This window comes from Lepidochelys kempii, chromosome 1 (assembly GCF_965140265.1).
Source record: "Lepidochelys kempii isolate rLepKem1 chromosome 1, rLepKem1.hap2, whole genome shotgun sequence".
In the NCBI taxonomy this organism is placed as follows: Eukaryota; Metazoa; Chordata; order Testudines; family Cheloniidae; genus Lepidochelys; species Lepidochelys kempii.
The window spans coordinates 4,004,665-4,022,666 of record NC_133256.1 but is presented as its reverse complement, the minus strand read 5'-3'; the positions used below and the strand labels follow the sequence as shown (position 1 = coordinate 4,022,666).

Below are 18,002 nucleotides of genomic sequence, written 5' to 3'. Positions count from 1 at the left end.
TCAGTAGGCATGTTGCAGCTGGATCCCCGCCGACGTAGGGGCAGCCAACCGTGCCCCTGCCAGGGCCGTGGGCCAGGACGTGGTGGAGTAGGGTGGTCCTGTGTCCCTCTGCCACCCCACTGAGAGGTGGCTGACTCCCTACACTGTTCAGAGAAGCTCCAGCTCTGAAGAGGAGCCTCCCTTACCAGCTCCCTTACAGACTGCTGCTTTTCTGGCTGCCAGAGACCTGCCCAAGCTAAAGCCAGCCCTGATAGACTGTTTGTTGCTGGCTGCCTGAGACTCCTCAATCCCAGGCCCCAGCTCAGTTATAGACTCTGTTTAAGAGCTGACAGATTGAGCCACCCAAACCCAGGCTAAAGCCTGACGGTGACTGTTGATCACCCAGCCCTGTTGTGGGCTCTTGGCTGTCCTGCGGACTTTGGTCCTGGCCAGACAGGACCAGTCTGAGTGGCCTCCCTCTGAGTGGGAGAGTGAGGGAGCATTACACTGCTCCTTAAACATTTCTTCTTCCATCCTTTGCATTTCTTTGATCAATTCATCAGTGTGTCTCCCATCTCATTTATCCATATCTACTCCCCTTAATTTCAAATACCTCCAAGTGATATTCTGAATCACATCTACTCCTTTCTGGGGCTCATTTTGATTATTCCACCTTCTACCTCCTCACAGAATTTGGCAAGAACAGGGCTTATATTGCAGAAATACACATTCCTAAGAGGTGCTAACTACTGAGTACTCATGCAAACAAATCCTGCTATTAAGTGGTACCAGAACATCCCAATATCACGAGGAAAAGGAAAATAATAAAACAGAAAATATCATCTTGCCTCCATGTAAATCCATGGTATGTCCACATCTTCAATACTGCATCCGTATCTGGTTGCCCCATTTCAACAAAGATATATTGGAATTGGAAAAGTTACAGAGAAGGGCAACAGAAATGATTAGGGGTAGAGAACAGTTTCCGTACGAGGAGAGATGAATAAGACTGGGACTTTTTAGCTTGGAAAAAGAGACAACTAAGGGGGAATATGATAGAGGTCTATAAAATCATGTCTGGTGTGGAGAAGGAAAATAAGAAAATGTTAATTACTTTTTCTCATAATACAAGAACCAAATGATATTAATAGGCAGCAGCTTTAAAATGAACAAAAGGAGGTATTTCTTCACACAATGCACAGTGACTGTGTGGAACTCCTTGACAGAGGATGTTCTGAAGGCTAAAAATATAACAGGATTCAAAAAAGAATTAGATAAATTCATGGAACTATTAGCCAGGACAGGCATGGATGCAAAACCATGCTCTGAAGTGTTCCTAGCCTCTATTTGCCAGAAGCTAGGAAAGGGAGACAGTGGATGGATCACTTGCTGATTACTTGTTCCGTTCATTCCCAATGAAGTACCTGGCATTGGCCACTGTCACAAGACAGGATACTGGGCTAGATGGACCATTGTTCTGATCCAGGATGGCCATTCTTATGTTCTTATAAAGATGACATTTTTAAGGTTTCCCTTGTCAGAGATTTTCCTTAGCACTCCAGAACAAAGACTGAACTGGGGGAAGTGCTGGTCCCAGGCTAAAAGCATTTACAGCCTTTGTAGGGAAACCTGGTGGACTGTTTGTATGATGAGCCAGGGTGAGAAAGTCCTAATTCATATCTAATCTCTCTCGTATCCAATTTTTGTAGCCTGTAGTTTTTTTTTTATTTGCTAGGTAATCTGCGTTGATCTTTTTGCTATCACTTATAATCGCTTAACATCCATCTTTTTCCAGTTAAACTTCTTTTTTTTTAAACAAGTGTGCCTTTGAGTGAAGTATCTGGGGAAAATCTCAGCTTGGTTAACACAGGCTTGTTGCATGTCCTTCCCACATCGAGGGGAGGGTGAACAGTACTAAGGAGCTTGCATTCTACAGATCCCTGTGCATTGAAAGACAGTATACATTTGGGTTTATACTCCAGTCGGGGGAGTGGAGGTGAGCCTTTGGAACTGGGAAATTGGTTGATGTATGTTGTTTGTACTTGAGTGGTTTAGGAAAGCCCTCTGGTAACTCAGTTGGGTGTGTGGCACCGTCTGCTGTCATGCTGGGTGATAACAGGACCTGTAGAGATACAATCACCAGCGAAGAAGTGTGAAAAAAGGGCCAGCCCAGCTGGGTGGTTAGATGGATACAGCAGTTCCCTTGGATCCCAGACTGCACCCTGTGTGTGACAACCTGTCACACTCATATCCTTTGGAGCCCAAATTACGTTCCCAGGCACCTATGACACAAGCACGGGGGAGGGACTGTAGCCCAAACAGAAGATCCAGATGTAGTAGTTGTTTGCTTCTTTTACCACCAGGTTCTCACCCCAGCAGGGCACACCTACCTAAAATACCACCATATTGAAATGGCCCCAGGGCAACAGATCAGGGAAACTCCGTAGCTGTTCCCTCATAAAATGTGGGATACCATGTGAGATGAACTCCAGCCCTGGGAGTGGTGAAAGAATCACAACGGGAGTGGAGAAGTCCCACTGTACTAATTCTGATGCAGTATAACACAATCTGTTTCTGCGTCGATTTCTGAAAGATGAACACTGTATTCAAATTTTATGATTACCCGATGCAGATAGTAGACGAACTATTAATACTTGTGGGAGCTGCCAAATACATATTCAATTTGGATCTCACAAAGGGATACTGGCAAATACCTTTGATGCCAGACTCCTAGGAGAAGAAAGCCTTTTCCACGCCCTTCAGCCTGCATCAATTCAAGATCATGTTATTTGGCCTCCACAGCGTAGCAGTGACTTTTCAGAGGCTAATGGACTGGATATTACAACTGCATGAGCTGTAGGGAGCACTGTGCTGCTCCGATCAATTGAAAATTATTTTGGTAGTGTATCTAGTGGCAGGATTTCCACACATAGTGCAGATGGCAGTACATTACACACAGAAAAGAAAGCCATAGTTCACCGCACGGCTGAACGGTCTGCAAGACTCAGCTTGCCATGACAATCTGAGCCCCTGCTATCTGCAAATTATTTCGTCACTCCTGGGGGAGGCTCTCAACCTGAAGTTCTCCAGGATGTATTTTCTACTTTTTCTGCTGCTCATGGAGCTGAGGGAATTGTCCAGGGGCCATGCTAGCCTGAGAGTCTGCAGTGACTGTACAGGGGAATCATAAAGGTTGCTGTCCAGCATGGCGAATGCCAGACATGTGAGATTCATACACTGATTCTCAGTGCTCTGCCTTCCTCTCGCTTTAAGGAGACTCCCTCTCTTTGCTGAGTGGGATTTTGGTGAGTTACCTGTTTCTGCATGAAAGTTAGTGCTAAGGTCTCAGGAAGAATTCCAGGGTGCATGTCAAAAACCATCTGGGCAGGAATTCACCACAGCATTTTAGTACTGTCAGAAACACCCAGGGATTTACCTGGTAAAATTGGAACTATAAATGTATTAGAAATAGTTTAGATAAATATTTGTTTTTAAGATCAGTTCCTTGTCTCTCACTTTGTCCTTCTATCTGTCTCAGTAGCTTCCCTTTTTTGGGTGATGTGGTTTTTCGTCTGGTGTGCTCAAGTTTCCCAATTCAGTAACTTCACTTCGCTGTTAGGTAGTGCAGCCAAAGCCTCTGCAGTGGGTATTTATATTACCAGAGGGTTCACAACAAGAATGGGTGGCACACTGGCCAGATTCTGCTCTCACATTCAGCCTTCAGTGGGTCACTCCAGACTGACACTGGCCTCCCTGAGAGCAAAATCAGGGCCCACGTGTTTTGAAATCCCCATCTTTCATGCCCAGTCTCAGAATGCCACATAAACTAGAGATTTCCTTCAAAGTCTTTCAGCACCCTCACAGAATAGCATTCTCTGTAGCAGGACCCAAAGCTGTGATATTCACAGCTGGGAGCCGAAAGTTAACTACTAAAAGTGCAACATTGGCCCCACTGAGATCACACTAAATCCACATGTAATGACTTAAGTAAAAGGCCTCATTTACACAGACAATGAGCCTCCAGTGACTTCAACTGGACTTGTCCTGTGGCCTCTAAGGATGAGTGAGCTCCTTTGGACCAAGGAAGAACTGACAGGAGAGGAGAGTTGCTGAAATCTCAAACTCACAGGCTTAAAGTTTTAAAACAGGTAGGATAAGGATTTTTTTCAGGGAGGGAGAGGGGTCTGCTCTCTCCGTGCCCCTGGATCTCTGGGTCTGGAGAGAACGAGAAGCACCAAAAGGCTATAAAAATAAAAACATGTCTCTGGCTTAGAGGAAACCAGGCGGTGTTGCAAATCTCATTGGAGGAGTCCCAGGAATGCACAGCGTGTGTGTGCAGGGAAAAGGCGGGGCGCAGGGACAATGTAGCATCCAGGTCACAGTAGCATGGAGACCTGAAACTGGGTGAAATAGGGAATGGACAGAATGCCTAATGCACAGACCAAAGAGGCGTAATGAGGCCTCCTGGGGAAAGGGGGTGTCTCAGAGAGTAACAAAATGTGGATCACACTGTAGTAGATTGTCCTGACACCACCTCCCAGCCAGACCATTCATCCTCCTCTGAGCAACCACAGGCTTGTTGTGACGTCAGCAGCTGCCAACGTGGAAAAGCAGCCTCAGGAAGGTATGTCCGGGTTTCTAATGGGCTGCAGTACATTAAAGCTTTGTGTCATTTTAAGGAAGAGTTACTCACACTGGCTCCTTTTTAGTCTCCACGTCCTCTCTCCCTCCCACACGGTCTGTCCCTCTCTCCTTTCCTGCACAGGCTGAGCTGTTGTTGCTGCTGGGGTTTCCTTCACCCACAGTGACAGCTCACAGAAATACTTCCTCAGACTAGGTTAGACTCAGTGTCTGCCTGCAAAGGGGAAAGGGGGGGAACCAGCTTGAAAAACCTTTCTGGGGTCTGGCACCTGGTTTTGGACCTGGGCGAGGGGTGTCACTGTGTGGCAGGGCTGGAAGTTGTGTGGGGGGGGGCTACATGGAGAGGCGGGCAGTGCTGGGAGTTGTGGGGCAGGCAGGCAGGCAGGGTACGTGGACAGGCGGGCAGCAGTGGGGATTGTGGGGTAGGGAGTGGGATGTACACAGGAAGGCAGCACTGGAGGTTGTGGGGGGCAGGCAGGGGGTGTACACAGAGAAACAGGCAACACTAAGGGTTGTCAGGGCCATCAGGGCGTAGAAAGGCACAGGAGAGTAGTGCTGGGGGTAGTGGGTAACACTGGTGAAAGTGATTTTTTTCTTTGTAATTGTTGGTCCAAGGGACCATCCCTTGCCTTGAGTGTGCTTGGGCAGGTCTCAGATCTCTTTCCCGTGGCAAGCCACAGAACTGCAGCCTGGGTGTTTGCAACTGTTGTTCTTGAACGTAAATTACGTAACTTCAGGCATTTCACTGGTGGAAAAAAAACCCCACTGATATTTGCTCTTCAGCTCCTTCAGTCTCTGACCTCCTGTCTGCACTCTCCTTCCGCATCCCAGGCTGCCCGATTCCAAGAGCACCCTGGTCGCCAGTGTCTTCTCCATGCTCCCCAGCCATCCCTCGCCCTCACCACCTCTGAGCCTCCCCAAGCTCGCCACAGCTCTTCCTCTCCAGGGGGCGAGGTGCCTCCCATCACACCTGCTCCATTGGCTGGGGGTAATCAGAGGGGCTGGGGCTAATCTCACTGATGAGAAATCTCACACACCTGACTGGTAAATGCCAGGGCACCTGTACTGCTGTTCTTGCTACACCCATACACAATATGTGTGGCCTCGGGAACTGCTGCACAGGAACAACTCACAAACTGAGAAATATGCACATTATATAATGAGAGCGGGCAACCCTGGGACATGTGAGGGCCTAGATCAATACAGCTGCCACATGCAGGAACCACTGGTAGCTGACTGAAACAGTGGGCCACTGTGAGACAGATGTTAAACCCAGGATGCTCTGGGATGATTTGCTAGCCAGCTCTGTTAGTTATGAATGGGAAGGGTTGTATGATTTTATGGGGTCAAATCATTTTTTCCCTCCAAAATCTCCATCCATGAAGTGTCTCATAAGGGGATCCCTCAGCCTAGTGTAACATTTTCAAGGCTCAAAAAATGCATGAGAATTTCTATCCAGAGTGTTAAATTCACCATGGTTATGAATAGAAAAAAAGCCTTCAGTAAGCTCAGGCATGAGCTTGCAAGGAAAATGCCTCCAGCTGACTCATTGTATCATCTAGTTTGACTTCTGGTACAGCACAGAGAATTTCACCAAAATTGTTCCTAGAGCAGATCTTTTAGAGAAACATCCAACCTTGATTTAAAAATCCTCAGTGATGGAGAATCCCCCATGAACCTTCATAAATTGGTCTAATACTTACTCTCAGCATTTTAAAAATATACTCCATATTTCCTTTCAGAATGTCTTTAACTTCATCTCGCAGCCATTGGATCCTGTTACACCTCTGTATCAGTGTAGGTACTTACAGACTGTTATCAAGGCACCCATTAACTATCTTTGTTCAACTACATACATTGACTCCTGGAGTCTATCACAATAAGGTAAATTTTCTAATCTTTTACTAATTCTTGTGACTCTTCTCTGAACCCTCTTCAGAATATCAACATCCATCTTTAATCCCAGACTCCAAAACTGTACATAGGATTTCATCAGCAGTCGCACCAGTGCCAAATAGAATGGTAAAATAACTTCTCTACCTTTCCTTGACATTCCTCTGGTTATCATCCCAGGATCACATTGGCTCTTTTGGCCACAGGGTCACACTGGGAACTCATGTTTAGCTAATTATCCCTTCATGCCCCCAATTCTTGTTCAGTATCATTGAATTTCCCACGATAGTCCCCCATCATGTAAGCATCACCTACATTCTTTGTTCTTAGATGTAGATATCTACATAGCTATATTAGAACACATGCTGTTTGCTTTGACCGGGTTTACTAAACAATCTAGATTGCTCTGAATAAGTGACCTTCCCTCTTCATTATTATTATTTACAATCCCCCAATTTTAGTATCACCTGTAAACTTCATAAATATTCAGTCATGAGAAGGGTAAACACATGAGTTGCTGACACGTTTTTCTGCTTACACTTGTCAGTTAACACCTGTAACTTATGTCTCAGACAAAGCTAGATGCCAGTAAGAAAATGTCTCACAAAAAGCAACAGGGGATGCAGGCTTGTAGCCCTAAATATCAAGGCTCATGTGCCCTTCATCCCCATTCTGTTAAGCATAAAGTCATAGCCCAGCATGATAATGTCCGTTTCCATCAGGGAAACTTGGCTCCTTTCCAACATACGAATTGCATCATGAATCAAACCCATGAAGTCCAGTGTCCTCTCTCTCTGACAGTGACAACATCAGGAGCTACAGAAGAAGGTGTAAGAAATCCAGCAGTAGATGGATGGGGGTGACTTGACCATGATGAGGATGTCACCCTAATACCTGACAGCTAGAGACTGGCTTTTCTCCTGAAACACATTGGCATATGGGCTTTCCAAAATGGTTATTTAGCTGTAACTATTGTAACTGCATAGTCTCACTATCCATGTAAATCATAGAATATCAGGGTTGGAAGGGACCTCAGGAGGTCATCTAGTCCAAACCCCTGCTCAAGGCAGGACCAATCCCCAATTTTTGCCCCATATCCCTAAATGGCCCCCTCAAGCATTGAACTCACAACCCTGGATTTAGCAGGCCACTGGTCAAACCGCTGAGCTATCCCTCCAAACCCTTCCTTATGCTTGCTTACCTCATGGCCTCAACTACCTCTTGTGGCAATGAGTTCCTCAGTCTAATTAGGGATTGAGTGAAGAAAGCACTCTTTTCTTATCTGTTTTGAATTTGCCACTATTCAGCTTAATTGAATGTCTTCTTGTTCATGTGTTATGAGAGGGAGAACACATTCTCGATCTACTCTCCACCAGTCAGTAATTTATTCACTTTCCTCATTTCCCCTCTTATTCATTTCCTTTCTAAGATAACAGTGCCAGTCCCAGTCCATATGAGCCCCGGGCCCTTGATCATTCTCACTGCCCTTCCCTGAACCACTCTAGTTCCTCAATGTCAGGTTTGAGAAGGGTGCTCAGTATTGCACAGAGAAATCTAAAGGAGGGTGAAACATTGTCTGACTAAGTTTTCTGTATGATTCCCCATTCCACTTCTCCTGGATCCCAAGGTTTTTGCCTAATATCTGGCCGTGCTTGCATGGTGAGTAGGGTTTTACAGAGCTATGTGTTATGATGCCCAGATCCCTTTATTGAGTTCATACAGTTAAATTAGAATCTTGTAAGGTATTTGAGTAGTTCAAGGTTTTTCCTCCAATGGGCAGACACATTGCAGTTATTGATGTAGAAATGAATGTGTAGTTACTGTGCCCATTCACCTGCATTGGTTATCTCCTTCTGAGGACTTTCTGTAATTGGCTATGACCTGAATAATTGGGTGCCATCTGTAAATATTGCCACCTCACTGCTCACCCCCCTTTCTAGATTGGTGATAACTAGAATATATTTACTGTACTATGTGTTATAAAGTGTTTAACCCCCCTCAATGTGCCTCTCTCCCTTCACAGGCACCTTGAGATTTCTGAGCCAGATCAATGCATCAACTACCTCATGGCAGTTTTCAATCTCACCCCCTCTGATGCTTCAACATTCATCCTAACAGGCATCCCTGGCCTGGAAGCTGCCCACATCTGGATTTCCATCCCTTTCTCTATGTTCTACATTATCAGCCTGTTGGGAAATTTCATGGTTCTGTTTGTTGTAGGCAAAGAGCAGACCCTGCACAAGCCGATGTTCCTGCTGTTCTGCATGCTGGCACTCACAGACATCAGCATGTCTACCTCCGTTGTGCCGAAGGCACTGAGTATATTTTGGGTCAATTTAAAAGGAATTACTGTGGGTGGCTGCCTCACCCAGATGTTCTTCCTTCATGCAGCTTCTGTTATGCACTCAGCCGTCCTTGTGACAATGGCCATCGATCGCTATGTTGCCATATGTAACCCTCTGAGATACGCCACCATCCTCACCAACACACGAATAGCTAAGCTCGGGCTAGTGGGTTTGACAAGAGCTGTTCTCTTCATGATGCCCCTGCCACTGCTCCTGAGCAGGCTGCCATTCTGTGCCAACCGCATTATCCCCCACATGTACTGCGAATCTATAGCTGTGGCAAAGATATCGTGTGGGGACAGCACAGTCAACAATATGTACGGCTTGGCGATGGCGTTTCTAGTCATTGGGTTAGATCTGACCCTCATTGCCCTGTCCTACAGTCTGATCATGAGGGCTGTCCTGAGAATCTCCTCTAAGGAAGCCCACCAGAAAGCTCTCAGCACCTGCACAGCCCACATCTGTGTGATTCTGATGTCTTATACTCCCTTCCTCTTCTCCAATGTGACCCATCGATTCGGTCAGGCCATTGCTCCCCACATTCACATCATCTTGGGCAACTTCTATATCCTCATCCCCCCCATGCTCAACCCTATCATTTATGGGGTTAAAACCAAAGAGCTTCGTGAAAAAGTAGGCAAATACATCTGCAGAATGTAATTGCCTGGGGCCATTGACTTTAAACCAGTCTGACAAGAGAGGGAAAGATGTCTCTTTGTTAATCAAGGGTACTCTGTCCCAATTTGGATGAGCTCAGCAATATGAAAGTTCACAGTCTGAGAAGTTCTTCACACCTATTGTCTTATCACTCCATCCCCAAGGACTGCTCTCTCCACTGCTGAGTTCCCTCTCTCTGACCATCACCTTACCTCTTTCAGCATTATCTGTCAACCCCCACCCCCCCACACCCTGTTACTCGGCCTTTCTGTGACTTCCAGACCACCAGAAGATACTGCAGATTTTCGACACAGGGTGGCTTTCCATTAGATGCTGTGTGAACAAGATTCTTGATCTGTTTGATGAACTGAAGCTACACTTTCAGATAGCCAAAGACAAAGAAAGAAATTACAATGCTGAACTTCTTTATCATATTTGCAGTGATCCAAATTTAGCTGATTTTTCTACTTCCAATCCTTCAGGAAGCCTGGAGAATACATCAAATGTTTCTGTTTGAAAGTGCTAATATGGGAAAACTGTTGCAGGAATTGAGGAGATTCTACTAGAGCTTGTTGGAGAGAGTTATGGAACTCTGTGTTTTTGAGAACTGGATTGTTGTGTTAAACTATGACATCAACTTTGAGTCAAATAACTTACCAATTTTCACAGTTGATTTTGGAGTCTCTTTTCAGCTGGAACTTTCAAAATACACACTACCTGTTCCCATTGTCAAAGATGGCAAAAGTAGATGTTGAGATTTCATGTTGGAGTTTGTGAAACAGGTAAAATAGGGTGTCAGGGTTCCCTCCCGACTCTGAACTCTAGGGTATAGATGTGGGGACCCGCATGAAAGAACCCCTCAGCTTATTTCTACCAGCTTAGGTTAAAACTTCTCCAAAACACAATTTCTTTGCCCTTGGAGGGTACGCTGCCACCACCAAATGGGGAGGAAGGGAGAAAGGAATGGGATAAAACAATGATCCAGCTAGGCCCAAAAATAAGGAACAAAACTGCAGCCCAAGGCCAGTGCACACAAACAAGCTCTCTGCTGCCAAACAGCCAGAAGCCTGTATCTCAACCCTGGCCAGCCGAGAGAGAGGAAAACTAAGCCAGACACAACTGAAGGGGTTGCAAAACTAGTAAAATTGCAAAGGTTAGTAAGTTAAAAAACAACAGTCTTGCGACCCTGAAACCAGTGTGTTTTGGGGAAACTAAGGGAGTCGCGGAAGGCTGGTTCAGACTGGTACTGAGAGCACGGGGGACAAAGGTCCCTGGACAAAAATGCTCCCGGAAGAACCCAGGGCTTAAATCCCTCCCAAAAGCTGAAGCAAGTCGGAAATTTACAGCGAACCCTAGACAACCTGTGCACAGGGCAGAACTCTCCTCTACCCTTTCCCTCTTCTTCTTCTTACATTATACCCAGGCTTGGCCAGCCTTGGGTTGTGCGTGTGTAAGCATGAAAGTGGGTTAGGGCACTTTCTTCCTCCCTCTGAGTGACGTGGGGCACACCCAGAACTTACCACTGTTATTTGGTTAATAAAGCTTTAAACTTAGTCGCTTGGTCTGCTCCTTCATCTCCTCCCCTAAAGATCCTTTGGCCTCAGCCTAATCACCCAAGCAAATTGGTAACATAAATCTGTCACAATAAGGTATACATTTTTTTATCGGTGAGAGTAATTAACCACTGGAACAATTTACGAAGGGTCTTGGTGGATTCTTCATCACTGAAATTTTTTAAATCAAGGTTGGATGTTTCTCTAAAAGATCTGCTCTAGGAATAATTTTGGGAAAATTCTCCAGCCCGTGTTATACATGTCCTCAGGAGTCAGCTGGAGGCATTTTGCCTGCAAGCTCATGCCTGAGCTTACAGAAGGCATTTTTTTCCTTTCATGATCGTGTTGAATTTATCCTAAGGGGAGAAATTTTCATGTGACTGTGGCGTCTTGGTAATGTTACACTAGGTGCATATTTCACAAGGATGAGGGATCCCATGAGGCACTACATGGATGAACATTTTAGGTGAGAAAAATAATGATTTGACCCCATAAAATCTCCGTACAGCAGAATGTATGTACAACCCTCACCATAAATGACTTACAGAGCTGGCTAGAAACTGTTCCCAGAGCATCCTGAGTTTAACATCTCTGTCCTGGTGGCCCATTGTTTCAGGCAGCTGCCAGTGTATCCTGGACATGGCAGCTGTATTTATCTAGGTCCTCACATGTCCCAGAGTGATCCACTCTCATTATACAATGTGCAAACTTCTCAGCTTGTGAGTTGTTCCTGTGTAGCAGTCCCCAAAGCTGTATAGGTGCACCAAGAGCGATAGCACAGGTACCTTGGCATTTGCCACTCTCTGTGTGAGATTTCTCACTGGAGAGACACACTCACTGATCTCCCCCTCAACCCCCAGCCAAGGGAGCAGGTGTGACAGGAGACACCTCACTCCCTGCAGAGGAAGAGCTGTGTGGAGCGTGGGGCAGCTTGGAGATTGTGTGAGCCAGGGATGACTGTGGAGCCTGGAGAAGACACTGGTGACCAGGGTGCTGCTGGAATCGGGGTAGCCTGGGATGGGGAAGGAGAGTATCGACAGGGGGTCACAGTATGATGGGAGATTGAACCAACTGAGGAGCAAAGATCAATGGTTCTTTCCACTGGTGAAATGCCAATAATCACAAAGAAAAACTGAATTTCAGTAGCTCTTCCTGGCTGTCCGTTTCCACCCCACTCCCTGCCCCCACAACCTCCAGCGCTGCCTACTTCTCTGTGTACACCCCCGGGCCTGCCCCCCAACCCTTTGCACTGCCCACTTTTCTGTGTAAACCCCTCTGCCTACCCCAACAAATCCCATTACTGCCTCCTTCTTTGTGTACACCACCTGCCTGCCTCCACAATCTCCATTGCTCCCTGATTGTCCAAGTACACACCTTGTGTGCTCCCTCAACCTCTCACACTGCTCACCTGTCCATGTATGTTCCCAGATTGCACAGCTCCCACCTCTGCCACACAGTGATACCCCTCATTCAGGATCCAAACAAGGTGCCAGACCCCACAGCAACAGCTCACAGAAATATCTCCTCATACAAGGTTAATCTCAGTGCCAGCACTGGGAAAAGGGTGAGATCAGCCTGAACTGCCTTTCCGGGGCTCCCAGCAGCAGCTGAGCCTGTGTAGGGAAAGAGAGAGAGACAGACCTGGCAGGAGGGAGAGAAGACGTAGAGACTAAAAGGAGCCAGCATGAGTAACTCTTCCTCAAAATGACACAAAGATTTAACATATTGCAGCCCATTAGAAACACAGAAACATTTTCCTGAGCTGTTTTTCCATGCTGGCAATTGCTCATGTTCCCATGAGTCTGTAGTGGGATTGCTCATGAGAGGAGGGATGGTCTGGATGGGGGATGCTGTCACAGACAATCTGCTACAGCATGGTCCATGTTATGTTACAGTCTGAGACACCCCCCTGTCCCCTGAGGCCTTGTTACACCTCTTCGGTCTGTGCATTAGGCAGGGTGTCCAGACCGTATCTTGCCCATTCACCACTGTGATGTGGACACAGCACCCCCACATACACACACAGTACATTCCTGGACCTCCCTTGATGTGATTTCCAACCCCTCCTGGTTTCCTCTAAGCCAGAAACATGTTTTTATTTTTACTGCCTTTTGGTGCTTCTCGTCTTCTCCAGAACCGGATATGCAGGGGCATGGAGAGAGCAGACCCCTCTCTCTCCCTTAAATAAAATGTTATCCTAATTGTTTTGAGACTTTAAGCCTGTGAGTTTGAGATTTCAGAAACTTTCCTCTCCTGTCAGCTCTCCTATAGTACAAACGAGCTCACCCATCCTTAGAGACCATGGGATGACTCCAGTTGAAGTCACTGGAGGCTCATGGTCCATGCAACTCAGACAGTTTATTTAAGTTTCTACATGTGGATTTGGGGTGATCCCAATGGGGGCCAAGATTTCACCCTTAGTGTTTAACTTTCAGCTCTGAGCTGTGATAATTACAGCATCGGGTCCTGCTACAGAGAGTGCCTTTCTGCTACTGTGCTGAGAGATCCTGAAGGAAACTCCCAGTTTATGTGGCATTTTCAGATCTGTCATGAAAGGTGGGGATTTGAAAATGCATGGGCCCTGATTTTGCTCTCAGGGAAGCCACTTTCAATCTGGAGTGACCCTGTGAAGGCAGAATGTGACAGCAGATTCTGGCCAGTGTGTGGCCCATTCTTGTTGTGAACCCTCGTGTAACACGGATACCCACTGCATAGGCTCTGGCTCTACTGCCTAACAGTGCAGAGAAATTGCTGAATTGGAAAGCTTGAGCGAACTAGAGGAAAAAAAAACACAAAAAAAGGAAGCTACTGAGACAGATATAAGGACACAGTAAGACACAAGGAACTGATCTTAAAAACAAATATTTGTGTAAATTATTTCCAATACATTGGTAGTTCCAATTTTATCAGGTAAATCCCTTGGTGATTCAGACAATCAACACGGTTCAAGTCACCGTGCTGGAGAATTCCTGTTCAGATGGTTCGAACGGCGAACAGCAGAGAGGCTAACAGAGGGAGTTTGCCTGGGAAGAAAGCCCACTGAGGCTTACATCTTGCCTGCTTCTCTGAGTAGTTTCTACAACTCCAGAGGAAGCTCAGAGAAGGAAGGTAATATGGATGGGGAGCATTCAGCTGTTGTGACCTGCACTGGATGTGCCATGTTTGTCTTCCTTCCACAGGACAGAAGCAACTTTGTCTGTACAAAGTGCAAGCTGGTCTCCACATTGGAAGAGAAGGTTCAAAGGTCTGGAGAAACAAGTATCGACCCTGTGTTGCATAAGAGAAACAAGATTTCCTGGACAGACGGCAGGATATGCTTCTATGGGCACAACTTTCTGAAGATTCAGAGCAGGCTGCGCAGAGGGGACAGGAGGACAGTGAATAAATTTGGCAGCATGTGACCTCCAGAAGAAGAAAGGGGAGCGTCCATATACCAGCAGTGCAGATGCAGGTAAGCAACCATTTTCATTTTCTCTCCACAGGTACTAATGTGGAGAGTGGACTAGATGATACATCTGAGGGAAGGGAACAGAAGGAGACTCCGCCGATTGGAAGGCATGAGATGCACAGTCCTGGGGATGGGGGTTCCACGACCACCACTCCGAAGGGGAGGAGGCGGGTGGTGGTGGTTGGGGACTCTCTCCTCAGGGGGACTGAGTCATCTATCTGCCGCCCCGACCGGTTAAACAGAGAAGTCTGCTGCTTGCCAGAAGTTAGGATTCACGATGTGACAGAGAGACTGCTGAGACTTATCAAACCCTCGGATCGCTACCCCTTCCTAAGCCTGGGTAGAGACCGTTGAATCATGGAAGTCAACGAATGGCTACACAGGTGGTGTTGGAGAGAAGACTTTGCATTTTTTTGACCATGGGAGGGTGTTCCAAGAAGGAGGAGTGCTAGGCAGAGACGGACTCCACCTAACAAAGAGAGGGAAGAGCATCTTCGCAAGCAGGATGGCTAACCTAGGGATTCATAGATTCATAGATTCATAGATATTTAGGTCAGAAGGGACCATTATGATCATCTAGTCTGACCTCCTGCACAATGCAGGCCACAGAACTTCACCCACCACTCCAAAAAAAGACCTCACACCTATATCTGTGCTATTGAAGTCCTCAAATTGTAGTTTGAAGACCTCAAGGAGCAGAGAATCCTCCAGCAAGTGACCCATGCCCCATGCTACAGAGGAAGGCGAAAAACCTCCAGGGCCTTCCAATCTGCCCTGGAGGAAAATTCCTTCCCGACCCCAAATATGGCGATCAGCTAAACCCTGAGCATATGGGCAAGATTCATCAGCCAGATACTACAGAAAATTCTTTCCCGGGTAACTTGGATCTTACCCCATCTAAAAACCCATCACAGGCCATTGGGCCTATTTACCATGAATATTTAATTACCAAAACCATGTTATCCCATCATACCATCTCCTCCATAAACTTATCGAGTTTAATCTTAAAGCAAGATAGATCTTTTGCCCCCACTACTTCCCTCGGAAGGCTATTCCAAAACTTCACTCCTCTGATGGTTAGAAACCTTCGTCTAATTTCTAATCTAAATTTCCTAGTGGCCAGTTTATATCCATTTGTTCTTGTGTCCACATTGGTACTGAGTTTAAATAATTCCTCTCCCTCTCTGGTATTTATCCCTCTGATATATTTATAGAGAGCAATCATATCTCCCCTCAACCTTCTTTTAGTTAGGCTAAACAAGCCAAGCTCCCTGAGTCTCCTTTCATAAGACAAGTTTTCCATTCCTCGGATCATCCTAGTAGCCCTTCTCTGTACCTGTTCCAGTTTGAATTCATCCTTCTTAAACATGGGAGACCAGAACTGCACACAGTATTCCAGGTGAGGTCTCACCAGTGCCTTATATAACGGTACTAAAACCTCCTTATCCCTACTGGAAATACCTCTCCTGATGCATCCCAAGACGACATTAGCTTTTTTCACAGCCATATCACATTGGCAGCTCATAGTCAACCTATGATCAACCAATACTCCAAGGTCCTTTTCCTCCTCCGTTACTTCTAGTTGATGCGTCCCTAGCTTATAACTAAAATTCTTGTTATTAATCCCTAAATGCATGACCTTACACTTCTCACTATTAAATTTCATCCTATTCCTATTACTCCAGTTTACAAGGTCATCCAGATCCTCCTGTAGGGTATCCCTGTCCTTCTCTAAATTAGCAATACCTCCCAGCTTTGTATCATCTGCAAACTTTATTAGCACACTCCCACTTTTTGTGCCCAGGTCAGTAATAAAAAGATTAAATAAGATTGGTCCCAAAACTGATCCTTGAGGAACTCCACTGGTAACCTCCCTCCAACTTGACAGTTCACCTTTCAGTAGGACCCGTTGTAGTCTCCCCTTTAACCAATTCCCTATCCACCTTTCAATTTTCCTATTGATGCCCATCTTATCCAATTTAACTAATAATTCCCCATGTGGCACAGTATCAAACGCCTTACTAAAATCTAAATAAATTAGATCCACTGCGTTTCCTTTATCTAAAAAATCTGTTACTCTCTCAAAGAAGGAAATCAGGTTGGTTTGGCACGATCTACCTTTTGTAAAACCATGTTGTATTTTGTCCCATTTACCATTGACTTCAATGTCCTTAACTACCTTCTCCTTCAAAATTTTTTCCAAGACCTTGCATACTACAGATGTCAAACTAACAGGCCTATAATTACTTGGATCACTTTTTTTCCCTTTCTTAAAAATAGGAACTATGTTAGCAATTCTCCAATCATATGGTACAACCCCTGAATTTACAGATTCATTAAAAATTCTTGCTAATGGGCTTGCAATTTCTTGTGCCAATTCTTTTAATATTCTTGGATGAAGATTATCTGGGCCCCCCGATTTAGCCCCATTAAGCTGTTTGAGTTTCGCTTCTACCTCAGATATGGTGATGTCTACCTCCATATCCTCATTCCCATTTATCATGCTACCATTATCCCTAAGATCCTCTTTAGTCTTATTAAAGACTGAGGCAAAGTATTTGTTTAGATATTGGGCCATGCCTAGATTATCCTTGACCTCCACTCCATCCTCAGTTTTTAGCGGTCCCACTTCTTCTTTCTTTGTTTTCTTCCTATTTATATGACTATAGAACCTTTTACTATTGGTTTTAATTCCCTTTGCAAGGTCCAACTCTACTTGACTTTTAGCCTGTCTCGCTTTATCCCTACATATTCTGACCTCAATAAGGTAGCTTTCCTTACTGATCCCTCCCTTCTTCCACTCCCTATATGCTTTCTGCTTTTTCTTAATTACCTCTCTAAGATGCTTGCTCATCCAGCTTGGTCTACAACTCCTGCCTATGAATTTTTTCCCCTTTCTTGGGATGCAGGCTTCCGATAGCTTCTGCAGCTTTAATTTAAAATAATCCCAGGCCTCCTCTACCTTTAAACCCATAAATTCTTCAGTCCAATCCACTTCCCTAACTAATTTCCTTAATTTTTGAAAGTCAGCCCTTTTGAAATCAAAAACCCTAGTTGCAGATTTATTTTTGTTAATCCTTCCATTCAGTTTGAACTGAATTAGCTCATGATCACTTGAGCCAAGATTATCCCCTACAACCATTTCCTCTATGAGATCCTCATTACTCACCAAGACCAAATCTAAAATGGCATCCCCTCTAGTCGGTTCAGCAACTACTTGTTGAAGGAATCCATCAGCTATCGCATCTAGGAAAATCTGAGCCCTATTATTATTACTAGCACTCATCCTCCAGTCTATATCTGGGAAGTTAAAGTCTCCCATGATCACACAGTTTCCGTTAGTATTTACTTTATTAAAAACATTAAAAAGGGCTCTATCCATATCCAAATTAGATCCCGGCCGTCTATAGCACACCCCAAGCACTATCCCAGGGGAGGCTCTAATAGCTTTCTTCCCCAATTTAATTATTGCCCAGACAGACTCAG

General features: G+C 45.4%; 1 protein-coding gene across 1 annotated transcript; it reads left to right on the top strand.

Moving 5' to 3' along the window:
* Positions 1-8,579: 8,579 nt before the first annotated feature.
* Positions 8,580-9,518, top strand: LOC140917815 (olfactory receptor 52P1-like). Its single transcript, XM_073361382.1, has one exon. The coding sequence runs from the start codon at positions 8,580-8,582 to the stop codon at positions 9,516-9,518; it is 939 nt and encodes a 312-aa protein (XP_073217483.1).
* Positions 9,519-18,002: the final 8,484 nt, after the last annotated feature.